The sequence below is a fragment of the Schistocerca piceifrons genome, chromosome X (assembly GCF_021461385.2).
Source record: "Schistocerca piceifrons isolate TAMUIC-IGC-003096 chromosome X, iqSchPice1.1, whole genome shotgun sequence".
Lineage (NCBI taxonomy): Eukaryota > Metazoa > Arthropoda > Insecta > Orthoptera > Acrididae > Schistocerca > Schistocerca piceifrons.
Window position 1 is genome coordinate 716,359,999 of NC_060149.1, and position 25,185 is coordinate 716,385,183.

Below are 25,185 nucleotides of genomic sequence, written 5' to 3' on the forward strand. Positions count from 1 at the left end.
GACAACATAGGCGGTACTTAACTGGCAGTGAGTTGCGCTATGCACGCCCAGCAGCAGAAATGCATACTACACAAGCTCCGCCCACGGCAGTTTTTTTAAGGTACTCCCTCGTACATCTTTGCCCACATGAAGAGTAGTGCTGGGAAAGTTGAAATGAACAACAAAGAATTATGTACAATTTTGTTAGTTGCTGTTGACTGGTAATCAAAATTACAGCTACAGTTGCTTAATCTACCGCTATTGGCCCGTATGTTATACGACCACGTGGTCTTCATCATTTAATGAGGAAAGTTTTGTGAGGCAGAATGAATTTCGATATAGAACTTTTCGTTGTTGAAACACAAAGGCATCCTAATGAATTTACTTTCAAGTGTGCTATAACCTGTCCCCTAGTGATACACTGCTAATCAGCTGTATACTTTCCTTTGTCAGATATGGCGCCAATGTGTCGCATAATTTATCAGAAGACGTCATTCTACATTAGTGAACAACTTTTGATGGGTTTCCCCTGAATTTCTTATGTTGTTGTTGTTGTTGTTGTCTTCAGTCCTGAGACTGGTTTGATGCAGCTCTCCATGCTACTCTATCCTGTGCAAGCTTCTTCATCTCCCAGTACTTACTGCATCCTACATCCTTCTGAATCTGCTTACTGTATTCATATCTTGCTCTCCCTCTACGATTTTTACCCTCCACACTGCCCTCCAATGCTAAATTTGGCCGGCCGCGGTGGCCGTGCGGTTCTGGCGCTGCAGTCCGGAACCGCGGGACTGCTACGGTCGCAGGTTCGAATCCTGCCTCGGGCATGGGTGTGTGTGATGTCCTTAGGTTAGCTAGGTTTAAGTAGTTCTAAGTTCTAGGGGACTGGTGACCACAGCAGTCAAGTCCCATAGTGCTCAGAGCCATTTGGACCATTTTTTTGCTAAATTTGTGATCCCTTGATGCCTCTGAACATGTCCTACCAACCGGTCCCTTCTTCTTGTCAAGTTGTGCCACAAACTACTCTTCTCCCAATTCTTTCAATACCTCATTAGTTATGTGATCTACCCATCTAATCTTCAGCATTCTTCTGTAGCACCACATTTCGAAAGGTTTTATTCTCTTCTTGTCCAAACTATTTATCGTCCACGTTTCACTTCCATACATGGCTACACTCCATACAAATACTTTCAGAAACGACTTCCTGACATTTAAATCTATACTCGATGTTAACAAATTTCTCTTCTTCAGAAACGCTTTCCTTGCCATTGCCGGTCTACATTTTGTATCCTTTCTACTTCGACCATCATCAGTTATTTTGTTCCCACAATAGCAAAACTCCTTTACTACTTTGTGTCCCATTCCCTAATCTAATCCCCTCAGCATCATCCGAGTTAACTCGACTATATTCCATTATCCTCGTTTTGCTTTTGTTGATGTTTATCTTATATCCTCCTTTCAGGACACTGTCCATTCCGTTCAACTGCTCTTCCAAGTCCTTTGCTGTGACAGAATTACAATGTCATTGGCGAACTTTAAAGTTTTTATTTCTTCTCCAAATTTTTCTTTTGTTTCCTTTACTGCTTGCTCAATATACAGATTGAATAACCTCGGAGAGAGGCTACAACCCTGTCTCACTCCCTTCCCAACCACTGCTTCCCTTTCATGCCCTCTTATAAACCGTAAAAAAAGGTATTTTCGATGCGTTGTACACATTTATTGAGTATCACTTCCATTGACGTTTGCAGGTTCTTTATAATAACGTACCAAGAAGTAACAGTTACGTTATTTACATTATGCGTCTATTCTTCTGTTCATGCCGTCAATGGATAATGGATGTTTGACATTGTTGACGGAGCCACAACCTCACCGCTGCTTACACCGCTTTGTTACTAAGTGATGTCTCCGAAGGTGTTTTTTAAGTTCTGGAAACAGATGAGAACCGTATGGGGCCAAGTTGGGGCTATATGGGGGATGATCGATGACGTGAACGCAAGGCGTCGGATAGTGGCAGGTGTTGCAACGGTCACTAGTGGTCTGGCATTGACATGCTGGAGGAGAGGATGCTCATTGTGTGACGAAATCTTTGAATTCGTGATTTGTTTTCCGAGGGTCTCGCAGTACGTTGCAGTGTTTATGGTGGTGTCTTCAGGCATGAATTCCGAATGCAGCGCACCGTGGACATCCCAGAACACTGAGCATGACTGTCTGGTGATGGCATGGTCTGTAACATTTCTGGTGTCGGTGATCCTTTGTGGCGAACTCTACTGATATTCTCTCGTTTTCATGATAAAAATAATTAACTCAGCTTTCATCGCGTGTCACAATGTTGATAAGGAACAGATCATCCTCACGCTCAAAACGCAAAAGAAATTGTTGGTAGATATCCAATCTCATCTGTTACATGTAATGAGTGAGCATTCGAGGCACCCACCGTGTCCACAGTTTTCTGAACCGAAGTTCTGTAATGATGGCCTGTACACGCCCTCGTGATATGCCACACTTACCTGAGAGTTCTCTCTGTTATCCGACGATTTTCTCTGATGATTTCATGAACCCGCTTCCGACGAGTCTCGTCGGTTACCGTACGTAGTCGTCCACTCCGATACAATCACCACCGTACATAGCTTTCATTCTTCTCTGGATTTCAAACAGACGCACGTTTTCTGCTATTAGAAACTCGATTACAGCTCACTTTCTCACGCGCCGACATAGTGGCATTACATACTGCTGTGACCACTACAATTCAGAGCCCTCTAGCGACAGAGGGTTGCAACTTGAGTCAGCGAAGTGGGGAAAGTCAGTCTTTTAATGTGTATGACATTCCTCAACCGATATCGAAATCAGAATTTAAAAAATTCAGTGGCATTAGTTTTCAGCGCGCGCTAATGTTATTTATTCTACGAGGGATACGGTTTGGTGAATAGCTCAAAATAGCCTGTAATCTAAATTCTATTGCAGATCATATTTTTCTAACTACATAATTACATTTCAGTAAAACGCCAGTTTCTACATATTAAGTAGAGTGCTCCTTGGCTATTATCAATTGCTAATGTGATGTCAAGAGTTTTAAAATATCTTACAAAAGGAATCGCTGTTTCCTAAAAAAAATCGACCGCTTTAAGTAATTTACGACACCTAGTCGTTACATCGCATCGTGCAGTAACGGTATGTACGGCTCATGCACGGTTGTGACCTTAAAACACCACAGAGAGCATTGGCTGCCGCTCGAGTGGAATCGGTGAGCGCTACAAACGCGTTTGGAGGCCAGCGGAAATCCGACGCACAATGGTCCGCAATCAGAAGCAACACCTCGCATCACATCACACGTCCGCCGGCACACTGCTGCACTCTTTCTAGCCTAAACTCTACATTACGTTTGTCGCTTGTTGTCAAATTTTTCCTTCATTGCCAGCTACCAACGTCGGCGCGGAACACGCCACTTCAGCATTCTGCAGCCCTTGGGGGGGGGGGGGGGGGGGGGGAGAAGGAATTAACGACATTTATCTACCTCTTCCACTAGGGTATTCATTAAATTATTTCAGCAAGAGTTGTTCGACTTGTTTCAACTTGCTAGAAAGAACAGTCTTCAGTCATACACTACCGATGTAAGCTGTGTTGCTATTTGATCTGACCACTGGACCAGCCCCCCCCCCCCCCCCCCCCCCCAACGGATTCATTATAGACGAGGTATGTTCAGGATAATGCACGCACGGGAAAGAACCAACACCAGGGGAAAAGCGAAAGTTTGTAGGTCTGTTTCTACATCTGAAATACGACATCTATTAATATTTCACACCAGTCCCTTAAGAATGGCACTAATAGGGCTACTATATACATCTACACCATAATTCGCACGCCACCTAATGGTGTGTGGCGGAAGGTACTTTCGGTACCACTATCTGATCCCTCCAACCCTGTTCCACTCGCGAATAGTGCGCGGGAAGAATGATTGTCGGTAAGCCTCTGTATTGGCTCTAATTTCTCAAATTTTCTCCTCGTCGTCAATAAGGGAGATGTATGTGGGGGGAAGTAATATGTTGTTTGACTCCACCTGAAAAGTGCTGTCCAGAAATTTCAGTAGTAAATCTCTCCGTGATGCATAACGCCTCTCCTGTAAGGTCTGCCAGTGGAGTTTGGTTAGCATCTCCGTAATGCTCTCTCGCTAGCTAAACGATCCCGTGACGAAACGCGCAGCTCTCCTTTGGATCTTCTGTCTCCTATCAGTCCTACCTGATAGGGATTCCAGATAGATGAACAGAACTCAAGACTCGGGCGAACAAGCGCCTTATAAGCCACTTCTTTCGTGGATGAGTTAAATTTCCTTATGATTCTTCCGATGAATCTGAGTCCTGTGTCTGCTTTTCCCACTATCTGTTTTATATGGTCATTCCACTTCAGGTCGCTCTGGATAGTTACGGCTACATATTTTACGGCAGACGCTGTCTCCAGCTGTTTGTTATCAATAATGTAGCTGTACAGTAGTGGATTTCTTTCCCTATGTATGCCCAATATGTTACATTTATTTACGTTCAGGGTCAACTGCCAGAGCCTGCACCATTCATCAACTCTCTGCACGTCGTTCTGCAGATTCTTACTATCTTCTGGCGTTGCTACTTCGGTATAAACTACTGCATCAATGGTTTAACTTCTGAGGTCATCCGTACCCTAGAACTTAGAACTACTTAAACCTAACTAACCTAAGGACATCACACACATCCATGCCCCAGGCAGGATTCGAACCTGCGACCGTAGCGGTCGTGCACTTTCTGACTGTAGAGCCTAGAACCGCTCGGCCACTCCGGCCAGCTAAACAACTGCATCATCTGCAAATAGCCTTATAGAGCATCCGACGTTTTCTACTAGATCATTTATATACAGGGTGAGTCACCTAACGTTACCGCTGGATATATTTCGTAAACCACATCAAATACTGACGAACCGATTCCACAGACCGAACGTGAGGAGAGGGGCTAGTGTAATTGTTTAATACAAACCATACAAAAATGCACGGATGTATGTTTTTTTTAACACAAACCTACGTTTTTTTAAATGGAACCACGTTAGTTTTGTTAGCACATCTGAACATATAAACAAATACGTAATAAGTGCCGTTTGTTGCATTGAAAAATGTTAATTACATCCGGAGATATTGTAACCTTAAGTTGACGCTTGAAACCTCCGACGTTCAGTTGCGTGTTGTAACAAACACGGGCCACGGTCGGCGAGCAGCATCTGCAGGGACATGTTTACGATGACGACCGTGTTTACGAGTGTGGCTGTAATGCACTGTTGTGGTTTGGTCTAGCTGTCGCAGTGTCCGCATGTAGCGCTTGCTGCTATTGTTATTCTGCATTCGTCTCCGCACGCAGACCAACTGTAGTACACCGTGTTACCAGACGTCTGTGATAGTGTAGTGTTGTAGGAACTGTGACCATGGTGTATTCGAACTCTGAAAAGGCGGAGATGATACTCATCTATGGCGAGTGTCGACGAAATGTAGCTGAAGCCTGCAGGGTGTATGCAGAACGGTACCCGGACAGAGAGCATCCAACGTGCCGCACATTGCAAAATATCTACCGCCAACTGTATGCAACAGGTATGGTCGTAGCACGCAAACGGGTCCGTAACAGGCCCGTCACAGGAGAAGCGGGTGCAGTTGGTGTGTTAGCTGCTGTTGCCATGAACCCACACATGAGTACACGGGACATTGCGAGAGCCGGTGGACTGAGTGTCAAAGTAGTGTCATGCGCGTGTCAGCTGCTGTTGCCATGAACCCACACATGAGTACACGGGACATTGCGAGAGCCGGTGGACTGAGTCAAAGTAGTGTCATGCGCATACTGCATCGTCACCGCTTTCACCCGTTTCATGTGTCGCTACATCAGCAATTACATGGTGATGACTTTAATCATCGAGTGCAATTCTGTCAATGGGCATTAACAGAGAATGCGTTGCAGTTCTACCTGTTTACCGATGAAGCGGGTTTCACAAACCACGGGGCAGTGAATCTACGGAACATGCATTACTGGTCCGTGGACAATCCTCGCTGGCTCAGACAGGTAGAGCGACAGCGACCGTGGACTGTAAATGTATGGTGCGGAATCACTGGCGACCACCTCATTGGTCCTCACTTCATTGCAGGGGCCCCAACAGCTGCAACATACATCGCGTTTCTACAGAATGATCTGCCAATGTTGCTCGAAAATGTCCCACTGGAAACGCGTCGACGTATGTGGTATCAGCATGATGGTGCACCTGCACATTCCGCAATTAACACTAGACTGACCCTTGACAGGATGTTCGACGGGCGTTTCATAGGACGTGGAGGACGCATAAATTGGCCAGCCCGTTCACCTGATCTTACACCTCTGGACTTCTTTCTGTGGGGGTACGTTAAAATAGAATGTGTACCGTGATGTGCCTACAACCCCAGAGGATATGAAACAACGTATTGTGGCAGCCTGCGGCGACATTACACCAGATGTACTGCGGCGTGTACGACATTCATTACGCCAGAGATTGCAATTGTGTGCAGCAAATGATGGCCACCACATTGAACATCTATTGGCCTGACATGTCGGGACTCACTCTATTCCACTCCGTAATTGAAAACGGAAACCACGTGTGTACGTGTACCTCACCCCTCATGGTAATGCACATGTGGGTCAGTGAAAAAGACCAATAAAAAGGTGTTAGCATGTGGACGTAATGTGCTGTTCCAGTCTCTTCTGTACCTAACAAGGGAACCTCCCCATCGCACCCCCCTCAGATTTAGTTGTAAGTTGGCACAGTGGATAGGCCTTGAAAAACTGAACACAGATCAATCGAGAAAAGAGGAAGAAGTTGTGTGGAAGTATGAAAAAAATAAGCAAAATATACAAACTGAATAGTCTATGCATATGATATGCAACATCAAGGACAACCTTAGCTCACGAGCACCGTGGTCCCGTGGTTAGCGTGAGCAGCTGCAGTACGAGAGGTCCTTGGTTCAAATCTTCCCTCGAGTGAAAATTTTAATTTTTGATTTTCAGACAATTATTATCTGTCCGTCCGATGCGATCACTTTTTTGGGAGTGATTATCACATCCACAAGAAAACCTAAATCGGGCAAGGTAGAAGAATCTTTTTACCCATTCGCCAATTGTACAGGTTAGGTGGGTCGACAACTTATTCCTGTCATGTGACGCACATGCCGTCACCAGTGTCGTATAGAATATATCAGACGTGTTTTCCTGTGGAGGAATCGGTTGACGTATGACCTTGCGATCGAACTTTTTCGGTTCCCATTGGATAGGCACGTCCTTTCGTCTATTAATCGCACGGTTTAGCGGTGCGGTCGCAAAACACACACTAAACTTGTTACAGTGAACAGAGACGTCAATGAACGAACGGACAGAGATAATTGTCTGAAAATAAAAAATTAAAATTTTCACTCGAGGGAAGACTTGATCCAAGGACCTCTCCTACTGCAGTTGCTCACGCTAACCAGGGGACCACGGCGCTCATAAGCGCATATTCTCCGAGATGTTGCCTATCTTAGCATAGACTACTCAGTTTGTATATTTTGCTTATTTTTTTCATACTTCCACATAACTTCTTCCTGTTTTCTCGATTGATCTGTGTTCAGTTTTTCAAGGCCTATCCACTGTGCCAACTTATAACTAAATCTGAGGGGAGTGCGATGGGGAGGTTCCCTTGTAAGGTTTATCACCGTTCCCATTGGATCCCTACGTAATTCGGTGCTCTCCGATACACACGATGGAACAGTGGAGGAGTGGTACTCAAGCGTCAACTTTAGGTTACGATATCTCTGGATGTAATTAACATTTTACAATGCAACAAACGGCACTGATTACGTATTTGTTTATATGTTCAGATGTGCTAGCAAAACTAACGGGGCTCCGTTTAAAAAACGTAGGTTTTTGTTAAAAACCTACTTCCGTGCATTTTTTTATGGTTTGTATTAACCAATTACACTAGCCCCTCTCCTCACGTTCGGTCTGTGGAATCAATTAGTCAGTATTTGATGTGGTTTACGAAATATATCCAGCGGTAATGTTAGGTGACTCACCCTGTATATTGCGTTCCTATCAATCTTCCCTGTGGTACTCCGGATATTACATTTACATCTGTTGATTTAGTTCCGTTAAGAGCGACGTGTTGAGTTCTATCTGCAAGAAAGTCATGAATCCAATCGCAAGTCTGCTCCGATACTCCGTAAGCCCTTATTTTTTTCATCGAACGGCAGTGCGGGACGGTGTCAAATGTCTCACTGAAATCAAGCCACACGGCATCAACCTCAGCGCCGTTGTCCACTGCGCTGTGGATGTCATGGAGGAACAGAGAGAGCTGAGTTTCGCAGGATCTCTGCGGAATCCGTCTTTTATAGACATGTTCATTTTCTAAGAACGTCATAATTCTTGAGCATAAAACATGTTCCATAATTCTACAACAGATTGACGTCAACGATATACGTCTGTAATTGTGTGGATCTGTCTTACGGCCTTTCTTAAAAACGGGAATGACCTGTACTTTTTCCCTGTCGTTAGGTACCTTTCGTTGCTCAAGCTATCTACGATAAATTACTGCTAGAAGGAGAGCAAGTTCTTTCGGATAATCTTTATAGAATCTTATAGGTATCTCATCTGGTCCTTACGCCTTTCCACAACCAAGTGACTGTAGCTGCCTCTCAATATCTGCCATTTCGACGTTCGCATGACGATTGAAAGGAGGGACAGTGTTACGATTTTCCGCGGTGAAACAACTTCGGAAGACTGAATTCAGTATTTCGGCCTTCTCTCTGTTATCTTCAGTTTCGGTTCCGGTGTGGTCACAGAGAATGAATACATGATTTTGACCCACTTACTGATTTTACATACGACAAAAGTCTTAGTGTTTTTACTCAGGACAGTTGACACCGTCTTACTTTCGAAATCACTGAACGCTTCTCTCATTACTCCCCATACGCTCAGTTTCGCTTCGTTCAGCTTTTGTTTGTCGGCTAGGTTTTTACTTCTCTATAATCTGAGATGAAGTGATCTGTTTACATAGCGCTTTTCTAACACGGCTATTAAACCATGGTGGATCTTTCCCATCCCTTAAAACCTTACTCGGAACGTGCACATGAGGACGCATATCACGTTTGCTTTAATACACACTGTAAAGGTCATGAGCATTAGTTACCTGTGAGACTGCACGTAGTGATTTACTGTCTATCAAGAATGCATTTAAGACGACGAAGACGCTATTATAAGAGCTCACAGAGTTTGAACGAGGTCGTGTAATGGGGCTACGCGAAGCTGGATATTCCTTCTGCGTTATAGCAGAAAAATTTGGCAGGTATTTATTCACTGTACATGACTGCAGGCAGCGGTGGTCACAGGAACTAACGGTCGTAAGGAGACTCCGCTCCCGAGGGCATGTGGCGCTGCCGGAAGGTAAGACTGTCGTGTTCGGCATATGGCTGTGGCGCATTGTATTAAGACTACGGCAGCAAGTCTAGCAGCAGTTGGCACCACCGTGATACGACGAACTGTGACAAATTTATTACTTCAAGGGCAGCTCCGAGCCAGGCAACTTTTAGTGTTCATTCCACTGACTAAAGCCTAGTTTACACGACGACATTGGGTTGCACCACTCGTTGCGTGGAATGAGTTGGACGCAAGTGGTTTCACATATGACTGTAGACACGACGACACCAGTATACACTTCAGTTTAGTCGTTTTGTGGGTCCTTGAATCGTGTCTGAAATGAAAGTTTTGGCAGCTGCACGTCACACGAGTTGTGATGGAGTTAAAACTTGTTGCGTGGAATCGCTGCATAAGAAAAAAAATAAGAAACGTGTTTCGTTTCGTGACTGGATGAAGAAAAGACGTCAGCTCGGTTGCTCAGCGTTCTTGCTGAAATAATTTATTACGGAAGATCCTATAAGTTCTTTTAATTATCTTAGAATGTCACCAAAACGGTTCACGTTTCTTCTAAATAGAATAGATTATGCGATAAGGAATAAAGGTACTGTAATGCATGAAGCACTGTCGCTAGAGCTGAAATTATGAATCATATTGTGTGCATTACAAGTGAGAACACTAGGCATGCTGTAAGATACGGTTTTAGTTGGTGATGACTATTTCATTAACACCAATAATTATTAACATTAACAGTAGTAATTATTAACATTAGCAACAATGATTATTCGAAGCAGGCCGCATTAAGAAGAGAATGGTTTGCAAACTACGCTCCTGAAAATAGATCTGTACAGTGCCAATATTTCAAAATTCTAACATATGTGAATGGGGAGCGCTGCAACGACTTTTTAAATAGATGACTATTGAATAAAAATGCAGCTTCTAGAATTTGTATAGCCTTCGCTCCTGTCAACAGTATTGCTTAACAAAGAGTTGCCAACTCGAACGATGGGATTTTAGTCTTGTAGACGAGAGCATTGCCACAGCTAGAATTAAACTTGCTTGTATTTTTCTTACTTCAGTTGTATAAGTGCTCCAAACTCAACAAATTTTGCCCTGCAGCTCAGATATTGTCAAACAATCTGTGTTACGATGGCACATGACGGTCTCAGCAGCAGCAGTATGTCGCTTATTTTTGTAATCAGCATCACTGAAATCCCACAAACACCTATGCAAAGCATCCAAAAAGCGAACATTATTCTTCGTTCCCCACGTCATATTTCAGTTTGTCTACACTCTACGAACACACATAACCTCAAAATTCATGCAACTAGTGGCGCCGAAGTTGGAACACGCCGAAAGGGTTTTGTTTCACCAACGAGATGCGCGAACGCGCGGCGCGCATGTGCAATGGCCGGTAGCGCAGCTGCCTGCAACCTAGTGAGTGCGTCGTGTATACTAGGCTTAAACCACCGCCACTGCTGTTTTCGACGTCAGCTGTGTCAAGCGACAGCTCACTGGAGGGCGAATTGGAGGTCTGTTGTGTTTTCTTATGAAAGCTTGCTCTGTCTCGGTGCCACTGATGACCGTGTGTTAATTAGGAAGAAGCCAGTTGAAGGCCTGCAACCAAGCTTTCGGCATGCTTTACACATTGGACTTTCACCTGGAGTTTAGGTCTGCGGTGCGATTTCGTATGACAGCAGCGCTCTTGTGATTATCCCATGCACCCTGACTGTAAATCTGTACGTCAGTTTGATGATTCGACCTGTTGTGCTGCAGTTCATGAACATAATTCCAGGTGGTGTTTTCCAACTGGATAACGCTCGCCCTCACACCGCTGTTGTAACGCAATATGCTCTACAGCGAGTCTATCTGTTGTCTTGGCTTGCTCGATCATGAGGTCTGTCTCCAGTCGAGCACACATGGATCATTATCGGACAATAATTCCAGTGTCATTCACAACCAGCCGTCACTGAGTTGTAACAGACATGGAACTCCATCCCGCAAACTGACATCCGACTACTTTACGACACAATGCATCTAAGTTTGCACGCTTGCATTTAACATTCTGACGGTTACACCGGTTAATGTACCAGCAGTTCACATTTGCAAGGGCTTTGCTCGCCCTTACATTCACCTGTTATCTTGCAACGTTAATCAGTTATATATTTTATCTAGACAAACGTATTCCCGAAATTTCATTGCTCTGTACTGACTGTTTCTACGTGCTGGGAATGCTTTCCGTCAATGTAGTTCAACAGAGTCCATAGTCAAAAATTGTGATACAACTGGCCTGATCTGCTAGTATATTTCATAATGCGAGAGACGGCAAAGAGCTGGCTAGAATAGTAGATCGGAAATAATGATTGGTTTTTCGGGCGCTCAACTGCGCAGTCATCAGCGCCCGTACAATGTCCCAATTTTTACACAGTCCAATTTTTTTACACAGTCCGATCTAGCCACTGTCACGAATGATTATGAAATGACGAGGACAACACAAACACCCAATCCGCAGGCAGAGAAAGTCCCCCAACCCGGCCGGGAATCGAAGTCGGGACCCCGTGATCCAGAGGCAGCAACGCTAGCCACTAGGTCACGAGCTGCGGACGTACATCGGGAAGGATGGTGTATTGAAAAGGGATTATAATTGAGTATCGACGAAAGTAAAGCAATAGTAATGGGATTTAGTCGTATTAAATAAGACTATGCTGCAGGAATTAAATTATGAAGTGAGACATTGAAAGTAGTCTAGTTTTGTTACGTGGGTAGCAAAATAATTTAACATCCAATACAGCTCTAAGTGTTAGGAATTCTTTTCGGGAGGAATTAGCCTTGAATGTGGCACTGTACGGAAACTAAACGTGGACGATAAGCATTTCAGACAACAAAAAGACTAAGCTTTTGCAAGGTGATGCTACAGGTGGAAGAAGAAGAAGAAGAAGAGGAGGAGGAGGAGGAGATTAGTGTTTAACGAACCGTCAACAACGAGGTCATTATAGACGGAGCACAGGCTTGGATTAGGGAAGGATGGAGAAGGAAGGCGGCCGCGCCGTTTCGAAGGAACCATCTCAGTATTTACCCGGAGGTATTTAGGGAATCACGGAAGACTTAAATCGGGATGGCCGGTCCTGGGTTTGAACCATCGTCCTCCCGAATGCGAGTCCATTGTGCTAACCCCTGCGCAGCCCCGCTCGGTTCGCGGGGAAAAAGAAGTGTGCGACAGTGTGACGTGAAGTAAAGCTGTGAGGGCGGGTCGTTGGTTAGTGCCTGGATAGCTCAGCCGATAAGAGCATTGTTTGCAAAAGGCAAGGTTGCAGGTTGTAATCCCGGTCGGACAGACGGTTTTATTCTGCAGGAAGCGCAGGATACTCACTGTATAGCAGGATCTCCTTGGAGGGCTCCTGCATGTGGAGGGTAGCCTCGTTGGGGCACTTGGCCTCGGCCACGTGCTCGCTGGTGTAGCACTTGTCCAGGCCCTCCGTGTGAACCTGCAGCACGTTGCGAGAGCGCAGCCGCACGTGGAAGCAGCGGATGCAGCTCGCACCGCCCGACCTGCCAACAACACCTCTCCTCAGCAATAAGCAACAACATTACATACAAGTTTTGTGATATTTCTGGCTTAGTCAGCCGTCATATTAGGCTCCAAGAAGCTGTTCCCAGAGCAGTGGAGATGCAAGAAGTATGTAGATGACGAAATGTGGTGTGAGGTACCGGTGACAGATGTTAGATTCTGTACCATTCCCGTTAGAAAGACCGCCTGCATAATGCTACTGCTCTGTGATTGGCTGCTGTGTTCGGAGCAAGGGCGCCAAAACGTTAGTGTATAGTCATTATTATTAGTTAAACTACTCATTGGAATGACTTCACTTTTTAATATAAATACCTCTGAACAGCTGACTATCAATCAAACATTTTAGAATTATTAAAAAATGGCTCTGAGCACTATGGGACTCAACTGCTGTGGTCATAAGTCCCCTAGAACTTAGAACTACGTGAACCTAACTAACCTAAGGACATCACACACATCCATTCCCGAGGCAGGATTCGAACCTGCGACCGTAGCGGTCGTGCGGTTCCAGACTGTAGCGCCTTTAACCGCTCGGCCACTCCGGCCGGCTAGAATTATTAAAAACAATTTAAATAAAAAACAAAAGACTGACGAAATTGCAGACGAAGCACTTCGGACGCGTTCCGGTCACGCCTTTTCTGATGTGGCGCGCGCGAAGTGTTTCGGGCTGTTCGTCACACTGGATTAGGCAGTCGAGCTGTACAGTCATGTTGTCTGTGGCAGGATGTGTTTGCCAGTATTCAGTATTAAAAGAGTCACTCCGGTAGTCATGAGGCACAGACACGTGCCACAAATAGTGTAAAGATACATTTTCGTAAAAATTGTGTTTGATTATGTACTTTACTGTATCAGAAGGTGTTGTGTTAAGATGATGTAGTCTTCTCGTGTGGCTATATTAAAAGACGCGAGTGGCATCCCAAATAAGTGATACACTATTTCAGAACAGAATCTCGCTAAAAGTCAGTTTCGGCCTCAGGATACAGAACCTACGACCTGCGTGCTGTTTTCTGCGCTGGGGACATCAACTTCACTACAGCAGGTTAGTGAACTATAACAGAACCTTCGTATTCTACACAGTGCAGTGGAAACAACTAGGCGCCTCGCGTGTACTGCATGTACAGAACAAATGTGCTCAGTGACACGTCATCTGCAGTAATGTAGATGTGGTAAAGGATGATCGTTATTATCATCAACAATCAATTCATTCTTCCTTTCTTGCCGTAGTTCCCGCGACGTCATCCTCGTACCGAACATTCCTACTAGAATTATGGCACTACTAGTGCAGATATGGACACGATCTGTGGCAGCATGAAGTAATAATGACGTACGCCGATCACAAGGCGTCTGAAGTCAACTCCGCCAGAATAGGTCACGAAATCCCAACGGTACCGACCAGCGGCCGTGCCATCGTCAGCCTACAGGCCCCACGGGATGCGGATACGGAGGAGCATGTGGTCGTTGTTAATAAATACCCATATCCAAGACCTTGAGTTACATGAATTACTGTAATAACAACAAATAGCCACTTCTCCCTATTGTGCACAGCTCCAAGATGAATCCACCCACTCAAATAATGTAGCTACAAAAGCAGGAGGGGGAGGGGTGCTCGAATCTTATTGGTCCAGGAGGGTGGGGAGGAGAAGGAGAAAACACACTGATAACCAGTAACCGTTTTGACGCATGCGCAGATTACTCACAGTGCGCTAAATATTGCCTAACGGAGGACGTCATCTTTAGTCTTCTACAGCTTACCGGAGTATGATTGGCAGGTGCCCATTTGAAGTTCAAAAATGGCTTTGAGCACTATGGGACTTAACATCTGAGGTCATCAGTCCCCTAGAACTTAGAAATACTTAAACCTAACTAACCTAAGGACATCACACACATCCACGCCCGAGGCAGGATTCGAACCTGCGACCGTAGCAGTCGCGCGGTTCCGGACTGAGCGCCTTAATAATTTGAAGTATTATGGGGTGTATAGCTGACGGCATCCGGCAGCTAGCCCGAAATTTCTTGGAACACGGTAAGGTTGGTTGGTTTTGGGGTTTGATGGGGGCTAAACATCGAGGTCATCAGTCCCCTGTTCCAAACAGACATACTTGTAAAAGGCCTATAGAGTAAAAGCGTAACCTCTGCACCCAGAGGGAGGGAACACCAAGGGGTACAAAGCTAAAATGAACACCGCAATAACACAAAATAGAAGACACTTAAAAGGAGCAGAGCAAATAGTTGACTAGAGTAAAACAGACCACAGTGGTTGATGGATCAGGTAAAAGGTCAACCACTCGACTACAAACTAGGAACCTCCAGCTGAAAAGCGTTGATAGAGGTACCAACACAATTTGTTACCATAAGAGACACTATTTTGGTATCCACGTCACAATTAAAAATCGCTGGAGTGGGTGTAGCCTGAGAAATCATGCGAGAGCGCCCACACTAGAGCGAGTGATAAAACCCAGCTGCACGGATAAAACGTAAAACTGAGTCAGCTATAGAGGCATCGTCACCTAGAATTAAAGGAAGTGCAGCTGGTAAATTAAAGGACTGCCGCAAGGGGGCTAAAAGGGGGCAGTCCATCAGAAGATGGACCACTGTCAGCCCTGCATCACAGCGACACATGGGCGGGTTCTCACGGCGAAGGAGATAGCTGTGGGTCAACGAACACGGTAAGGACGTCAACATCTATACTCTGCAGCCACCTGACGGTGTGTGGCGGAAGGTACTTCTAGGACCACTATCCGATCTTCCCTTACCTGTTTCATTCGAGCATGGCGTTTGGGAAGAAAGATTACTGGTAAACCTCCGTATCAGACCTAATGTGTGTGATTTTCTCGTTATTTCGCACGATGTATCTAGAAGGTGGTTATGTTGTCGGACTCTTCCTGAAACTACTACTCCAGGAATTTGAATAGCAAACCTGTCCGTGATGCAAAATGCCTCTGTTGTTCCGCCTGCCACCGTAGTTCGTTGGGCGGCCAGAGTGGCCAAGAGGTTCTAGGCGCTACAGTCTGGAACCGAGCGACCGCTCCGGTCGCAGGTTCGAATCCTGCCTCTGGCATGGATGTGTGTGATGTCCTTAGGTTAGTTAGATTTAATTAGTTGTAAGTTCTAGGCGACTGATGACCTCAGAAGTTAAGTCGCATAGTGCTCAGAGCCATTTGAACAATTTTTTTGTAGTTCGTTGAGCGTTCTTGTAATTCTTTCGTTCGTATTAAACGATCCCGTGACAAACTGCGCCGATCTCTCTCTCTCTCTCTCTCTCTCTCTCTCTCTCTCTCTCTCTCTCTCTCTCTCTCTCCCCCCTTTTATAGATGCCAAACTGATTAACAATACTGAAGAATGGGCCGAACAAATATTTTTTTCGCTGTTACGTTGGTGCCTAAGTTCGTAGCGTTTTGCTTTTCATATGTTGGTATTCCGGTTGCTATGAGTTTCTTTATCGATTGTCATTTTTTATTTGCAGTTCAATGTTGCTATCTGAGTTTCCATACTGTCATTTTGTCATCTGTAGATAGATACCGGAGCTGTGGACAAAAAAAATGGAGTGCCAAGTGGAGAAATCTGAACACTTCCAACGTATTCTTCTGTTTAAGTTCACTAGAGGGATGACAGCAGCAGGAACAGCCAGAAACATTTTTGTCGTGTATAGGGGTAATGCCATTGGCAAGATCACGGGAAGAAAATGGTTCTCTCTTTTTGAGGAGGAACGTTTTGACATTAGTGACTTGCCACGTTCAGGAAGACCTTCGGGATTTGATGCAGATCGTTTAAACGCATTAATCCTCAATGAACGACGCCAGTGTACTCGAGAACTGGCAAATTTGATGAACTGTGGTCATCCCACCATCATGCGACATTTGCGTGCAATGGGGAAGGTTCAAAAATCGGGTGTATGGTACCGCATGCTCTAAGCCGAAATCTCCACAATCAGCGGACGGTCGTAAGTGCGCGAGTTAACTGACTCGTGAACAACCTCGACCATCGTTACTGGTGACGATAGATGGTGTCTTTATGCCAACATAAGGAAAAGAAAGGACTGGTTGAGCTCAAATGAAGTAGTAACTCCCCGTGAAAGAGACCTGCGCGCAACCACAAAAGATAATGTTATGCATCTGGTGGAACAGCGAAGGTGTGGTGTACTACGAATTGCTTCCCAAAAGTGTGACCATCACTGCTGACATTTATTGTCAACAACTGAGACGTCTTTGAGATGCAATCCATGAAGAAGGACAAGGAAGACTGCGTGAAGTGATGCTACTTCACGATAACGCTCGCCCGCCCGCATTCTGCTGGACTGACAAAAATTATACAGGTAAGTCGTTCAACGCCCACCTAATTCACCTGATCTTGCGCCATCAAATCACCTTTTCCGCTCTTTATTGAACACCCTTCAACGAACTTCCTTTCCGGATGAAAATGCGCTCGGAACACGACTCACAATCCCGCAATCGGAAAGTTGTCCCAGACTGTTTTACATAGTGAAGTAGAAATACAGGGTGATTCAAAAAGAATAGCACAACTTTAGGAATTTAAAACTCTGCAACGACAAAAGGCAGAGCTAAGCACTATCTGTCAGCGAATTAAGGGAGCTATAAAGTTTCATTTAGTTGTACATTCGCTTGAGGCGCTGTTGACTAGGCGTCAGCGTCACCTTTCTTCGAAGGTGCTACTGTAACTGGACTACTGTATCTGGAGATGTTAGAGAATTGGCTGTTCCCTCAGCTCGAACAAGAAGCACAACAATTCATATTTCAGCAGGATGGAGCGCCACCACATTGGCACTTATCTGTCCGTAACTACCTGAACGTCAACTACCCGAGGCGATGGATCGGCCGCCAGGCAGCCCGTGACAGAGCACTTCATCACTGGCCTCCAAGAAGCCGTGATCTTACCCCCTGCGATTTTTTCTTATGGGGGTATGTTAAGGATATGGTGTTTCGGCCACCTCTCCCAGCCACCATTGATGATTTGAAACGAGAAATAACAGCAGCTATCCAAACTGTTACGCCTGATATGCTACAGAGAGTGTGGAACGAGTTGGAGTATCGGGTTGATATTGCTCGAGTGTCTGGAGGGGGCCATAATGAACATCTCTGAACTTGTTTTTGAGTGAAAAAAAACCTTTTTAAATACTCTTTGTAATGATGTATAACACAAGGTTATATTATGTTTCTTTCATTAAATACACATTTTTAAAGTTGTGGTATTCTTTTTGAATCACCCTGTATATTATTGATGACTAACGTATCTTATGACTATCTGTTGTTTATTAAACTTACGGAAAAACGCTACGAACATATGCACCAATCTAAAACTTCTTTCGTAGATGAGTTACATTTCCTTATGAAACCTCCAACGTATCTCAGCCTGATGTCTGCTTTTCCTGCTACTTGTTGCTCATGGTCACTTGACTTTAGTTCGCTCTGGATAGTAACTCTTCCATCCTTCAAGTTAGTTACCGTTTCCATCGTTTTGTCATTAATAGTCCGATTGCACACTACTAGATCATTTCGTTTATTTATGCACAGTGTGTCACGTTTATCTCCGTTCACAGTCAGCTGCCAATCCCTGCAGCAATCAACAATCGCCGCCTGGTTTTCCGGCAGTTCGCTAGTCTTCTCGCGTTGTTACCTTCTTATAGACAAACCTACCACCTGCAAACAGCACCATAGGACTTCCGACTATATCCAGTGGCTCACTTATATATAGTGCAAACAGTAAGGGTCCTACCACACTTCCTTGGTATACTCCTGAAATTATCTTTACGTCTGTCGAAGATTTTTCGTTACGTGTTGAGTTCTGTCTGCCAGGAAGTCCTGGATCCAGTCAAAAATCTGAGCAGATACTAGGTAAGATTTTTTTTCTTCGTTAAACGACAGTGCGGATCAACCTGAAGTCAACGAACACAGTATCAATATGTGCGCCCATTCATGCGGTGGTCTCCATCTCATGGACGAGCAGAGTGACCAGAGTTCCGCACGATCTCTGTTGGTGGAATATTACACACAAATTTTGTTCGTTCTTCGTGAAGTTCATAATACGGAAACACAAAACATGTTTCTTCGTTCTACAACAGACTGACGTCAGCGACGTAAGCCTGTAATAATGCCCTTCTGTGCGACTGTCTTTCTTGAAAATGGGAATGACCTGCGCCGTTTTTCCAGTCACTAGGCACCCTTCGTTGCTTCAGCGACCTACGATGAACTACTGCTGGAAGGGCGTCAACACGCGGATTTCGCGCGTCTGCACTCACTTTCACACAGGCTGCGAATTTGCAGCGTACGCATGTACAATGCACTTCACTTACCACTAGAATTGGGCGAAATTTATGCGAATGACAAATAATATTCGAAACATCAGACACTTACACAAACAAAAGCACTTATTCGTCATCTCAATAAAATACGTTAAGAATGACAAATTTGAAATCCAGTGCCATTTATTGCTCCAATTCTTTCTCATTTATTAAATGAATGTACTTTTTCTGTCTTTTAAGTTAGTTTGCAAAACAATACTTGTCCAATCATTTTGTCAGAAACTTTAATTTACGAAGATTTACCATTGTGACACTAAAGCAAATACGTTCTACACATGTAATGAACTCCTGAATTCATCATTAATCATGCAAGCGATATACGACTTCCAACTCACAAAATTCTTCAGCAAAAACTGAGAAATTATCAACTCCAGTGTAGTTTTTGGCAAATAATTTGTTGTGATTCCACTCTAACTTTACTCGTCAAATCACATTCCAAATAATATGATTTCACTTTACAATATCGTTCGAAACTCTGAATCCAATTCGACATTCCTTTGGCTGTTATATTTATCTACGTTGTTATAAGCCTCCCTTGGTCACCGACAGCAATACAGATGAACAGCATTTAAGGAACTGTGACGCCGGCAAGAGTGGCCGTACGGTTCTGGGCGCTACAGTCTCGAACCGAGCGACCGCTACGGTCGCAGGTTCGAATCCTGCCTCGGGCATGGATGTATGTGATGTCCTTAGGTTAGTTAGGTTTAATTAGTTCTAAGTTCTAGGCGACTGATGACCTCAGAAGTTAAGTCGCATAGTGCTCAGAGCCAAGGAACTGTGACAGAAGCCCCAACAACAGGGGACTGACGTACTAGGACAAGCATTGATACAATCAAATAGTACACTGATAATAGCTAGGCACTAGCCGCAATCTACATTTGCCTGAAACAAGCTGAAAGATAATGATGGTTGACTGCTGTACACTATCATTTGAAATACAGATGAACTAGGGTACTTTTTTCAAAGTATGGGCAAGACATTGCTGCAAGAATTTAGACCACCTACACCTCGTTGCCAACAACAACTACACTACTGGCCATTAAAATTGCTACACCAAGAAGAAATGCAGATGATAAACGGGTATTCACTGGACAAATATATTATACTAGAACTGACATGTGATTACATTTTCACGCAATTTGGGTGCATAGATCCTGAGAAATCAGTACCCAGAACCACCACCTCTGACCGTAATAACGACCTTGATACGTCTGAGCATTGCGTCAAACAGAGCTTGGATGGTGTGTACAGGTACAGCTGCCCATGCAGCTTCAACACGATACCACAGTTCATCAAGAGTAGTGACTGGCGTATTGTGACGAGCCAGTTGCTCAGCCACCATTGACCAGACGTTTTCAATCGGAGAGAGATCTGGAGAATGTGCTGGCCAGAGCAGCAGTCTAACATTTTCTGTATCCAGAAAGGCCCGTACATGACCTGCAACATGCGGTCGTGCATTATCCTGCTGAAATGTAGGGTTTCGCAGGGATCGAATGAAGGGTAAACCCACGGGTCGTAGCACTTCTGAAATGTAACGTCCACTGTTCAAAGTGCTGACAATGCGAACACGGGGTGATCGAGACGTGTAACCAGTGGCACCCCATACCATCACGTCGGGTGATACGCCAGTATGGCTATGGCGATGACGAATACACTCTTCCAATGTGCGTTCACCGATGTCGCCAAACACGGATGCGTCCATCATGATGCTGTAAACACAACCTGGATTCATCCGAAAAAATGACGATTTGCCATTCGTGCACCCAGGTTCGTCGTTGAGTACACCATCGCAGGCGCTCCTCTCTGTGATGTAGCGTCAAGGGTAACCGCAGCCATGGTCTCCGAGCTGATAGTCCATGCTGCTGCAAACGACGTCGAACTGTTCGTGGAGATTGTTGTTGTCTTGCAAACGTCCCCATCTGTTGACTCAGGGATCGAGACGTGGCTGCAAGATCCGTTACAGCCATGCGGATAAGATGCCTGTCATCTCGACTGCTAGTGATACGAGGACGTTGGAATCCAGCACGGCGTTCCGTATTACCCTCCTGAACCCACCGATTCCATATTCTGCTAACAGTCATTGGATTTCGACCAACGCGAGGAGCAATATCGCGATACGATAAACCGCAATCGCGATAGGCTACAATCCGACCTTCATCAAAGTCGGAAACGTGATGGTACGCATTTCTCCTCCTTACACGAGGCATCACAACAACGTTTCACCAGGCAATGCCGGTCAGCTGCTGTTCGTGTATGAGAAATCAGTTGGAAACTTTCCTCATGTCAGCACGTTGCAGGTGTCGCCAGCGGCGCCAACCTTGTGTGAATGCTCTGAAAAGCTAATCATTTGCATATCACAGCATCTTCTTCTTCCTGTCGGTTAAATTTCGCGTCTGTAGCACGTCATATTCGTGGTGTAGCAATTTTAATGGCCAGTAGTGTACTTTGAAATGAATAATGATTTTTTTCTTATAGGGAAGATTTTCTCCTATAAGAAGGATTGCCAATAGCATTCCCATTTCAACAGTATAGCTAATATCTTCTTGAATAAAGTAGAAAAAATAATATTCCAGAAAACTGTCCCAGGAATATGCAGAATATTATGCTGGTGGAAATACACTCCTGGAAATGGAAAAAAGAACACATTGACACCGGTGTGTCAGACCCACCATACTTGCTCCGGACACTGCGAGAGGGCTGTACAAGCAATGATCACACGCACGGCACAGCGGACACACCAGGAACCGCGGTGTTGGCCGTCGAATGGCGCTAGCTGCGCAGCATTTGTGCACCGCCGCCGTCAGTGTCAGCCAGTTTGCCGTGGCATACGGAGCTCCATCGCAGTCTTTAACACTGGTAGCATGCCGCGACAGCGTGGACGTGAACCGTATGTGCAGTTGACGGACTTTGAGCGAGGGCGTATAGTGGGCATGCGGGAGGCCGGGCGGACGTACCGCCGAATTGCTCAACACGTGGGGCGTGAGGTCTCCACAGTACATCGATGTTGTCGCCAGTGGTCGGCGGAAGGTGCACGTGCCCGTCGACCTGGGACCGGACCGCAGCGACGCACGGATGCACGCCAAGACCGTAGGATCCTACGCAGTGCCGTCGGGGACCGCACCGCCACTTCCCAGCAAATTAGGGACACTGTTGCTCCTGGAGTATCGGCGAGGACCATTCGCAACCGTCTCCATGAAGCTAGGCTACGGTCCCGCACGCCGTTAGGCCGTCTTCCGCTCACGCCCCAACATCGTGCAGCCCGCCTCCAGTGGTGTCGCGACAGGTGTGAATGGAGGGACGAATGGAGACGTGTCGTCTTCAGCGATGAGAGTCGCTTCTGCCTTGGTGCCAATGATGGTCGTATGCGTGTTTGGCGCCGTGCAGGTGAGCGCCACAATCAGGGCTGCATACGACCGAGGCACACAGGGCCAACACCCGGCATCATGGTGTGGGGAGCGATCTCCTACACTGGCCGTACACCACTGGTGATCGTCGAGGGGACAATGAATAGTGCACGGTACATCCAAACCGTCATCGAACCCATCGTTCTACCATTCCTAGACCGGCAAGGGAACTTGCTGTTCCAACAGGACAATGCACGTCCGCATGTATCCCGTGCCACCCAACGTGCTCTAGAAGGTGTAAGTCAACTACCCTGGCCAGCAAGATCTCCGGATCTGTCCCCCATTGAGCATGTTTGGGCCTGGATGAAGCGTCGTCTCACGCGGTCTGCACGTCCAGCACGAACGCTGGTCCAACTGAGGCGCCAGGTGGAAACGGCATGGCAAGCCGTTCCACAGGACTACATCCAGCATCTCTACGATCGTCTCCATGGGAGAATAGCAGCCTGCATTGCTGCGAAAGGTGGATATACACTGTACTAGTGCCGACCTTGTGCATGCTCTGTTGCCTGTGTCTATGTGCCTGTGGTTCTGTCAGTGTGATCATGTGATGTATCTGACCCCAGGAATGTGTCAATAAAGTTTCCCCTTCCTGGGACAATGAATTCACGGTGTTCTTATTTCAATTTCCAGGAGTGTACATGAATGACATTCTTTGCTTGGTAGACGAACCAGAAAGTGGAACCACACACACACACACACACACACACACACACACGAGAGAGAGAGAGAGAGAGAGAGAGAGAGAGAGAGAGAGAGAGAGAGAGAGAGAGGAGGGGGGGGGCTTATCAGCCAGAACATTATGACCACCGACCTACTATCGATACAAATCTGTCCAGGCGATAGCAGCGTCACCTTGCGAGGAATGACTGCTAGTCAGATACACACACTGTTATGTAGTATCTGTGAGCGTACTGTTCGTGTGTAGGATAGAGTAGGGGTGCAATCTGAGTTTGACCCAGGGCAGATTGTGATGGCTCGGCACGACCATTTCGGGAACGACACGACTTGTCAGATGTTCGAGGAGTGCTGTCGTGACTGTCTTCAGGATGGGCAGACTGGTAAAACAGGACAGGTGGCGAACCGTGGCGGAACTAACATCAGACTTTAATGCTGGGCAGAGTACAAGTGTTTCTGAATACAAAGTGCACTGAACACTCCTAACGATGGACCTCCGCAGCCGACGACCCTTATGTTAACACCCCGACATTGGCATCTACGACTCAAATGGGCACGTGACCATCAGCACTGGATACTGGCGCAGTGGCAGAGCGTTGCATGGCCTGGTGAATCCCGATACCTTCTCCATCATGCCGGTGAGAGGACGCGAACTCCTCGTCTTCCAGATGAGTAGCTCCTTGACACCTGTACTGCGGGTCAGAGACAAGCTGGCGGTGGCTCCGTTATGCTTTGGAGAACATTCACGTGGGCGTCCATGGGTCACGTGGAACTCGTGCAAGGCACTATGGCACCCAAGGAGTATCAAACTGGTTGCAGACCATGTACACCCCTTTATGACGATCATGTTTCCCGACGGCAGTGGCATTTTTCAACAAAATAATGTGGCATGTCAAAAGACAGGAGTGTGTGGAGTGGTTCGAGGAACATAGCGGCGAGTTCCGCTTGATGCGCTGGCCGCCCAACTCGCCATATCTGAACCCGATTGAACACATCTGCGATGTGACTGAACGTGGCGTCAGAGCTCATCGCCGCCCCCCCCCCCCCTTTCACAACCGAAATTTACGGGAATTGGGCGAGTTGTGTGTGCAGATTCGGTGCTAACTCCCTCCAGCGACCTGACGAGGCCTCATTAACTCAATGCCACGACGCGTCGCCGCTGTTATCAGTGCCCAACGTGTACATACCGGCTATTAGGTATGTTGTCAGTGTTCTGCAAAAACGAAGTTCACTTTAGAGAAGGAACAAACAGGCCAAATAAACTTCCTGGATATATGTGCACAGGTAAAATGTAGCACACAATACTACACTAATCATCTAACCACCCCCAGTTCCAAAAACAAGTAGATCTCAGGTATATGATCCAAAGACTAAACAATATCACCTGGAAAACACAGCTATAACAAGAATGTCGACGTAATTCAAATGCCGAAAAATAACGGGTACGAAGAATCACTAGTTACAAAATTGAATTCTAAACTCCAGACAAACGTAAATATATTTAAATCAATCACAAATCCAAGAGATACCACTACCAAAGCAGAATCCCTGCAGACAACCTAGTACAGACATACGAAAACCAACTGATACACGCAGATGGGAACATCCTCAAGAAGCAAGGAATAAAGATATATCAAAGCAATAACCGAATGCAGAAATGTCTAGAGAAGGAAGATGACCTTGACATACAAAAAATCTGGCATTTGCCAAATCTAGTGTAACAGTTGTGATGTTCTATACTTAGGGCAGACCAGAACAACATTTGAAATTAGGTACGAAGAACATAAAACAGCATAGAAATATGGCACCAGCCATTCAAAATTTGCAATACACCTCCGA

General features: G+C 45.7%; 1 protein-coding gene across 1 annotated transcript in view; it reads right to left on the reverse strand.

Moving 5' to 3' along the window:
• Positions 1–25,185, reverse strand: part of LOC124722047 — a 328,949-nt gene that overhangs the window by 65,022 nt on the left and 238,742 nt on the right. Inside the window, exon 3 of the mRNA XM_047247237.1 lies at positions 12,757–12,935. Coding sequence (XP_047103193.1) covers positions 12,757–12,935 — 179 coding nt within the window. The remainder of the gene's footprint in view (positions 1–12,756; positions 12,936–25,185) is intronic.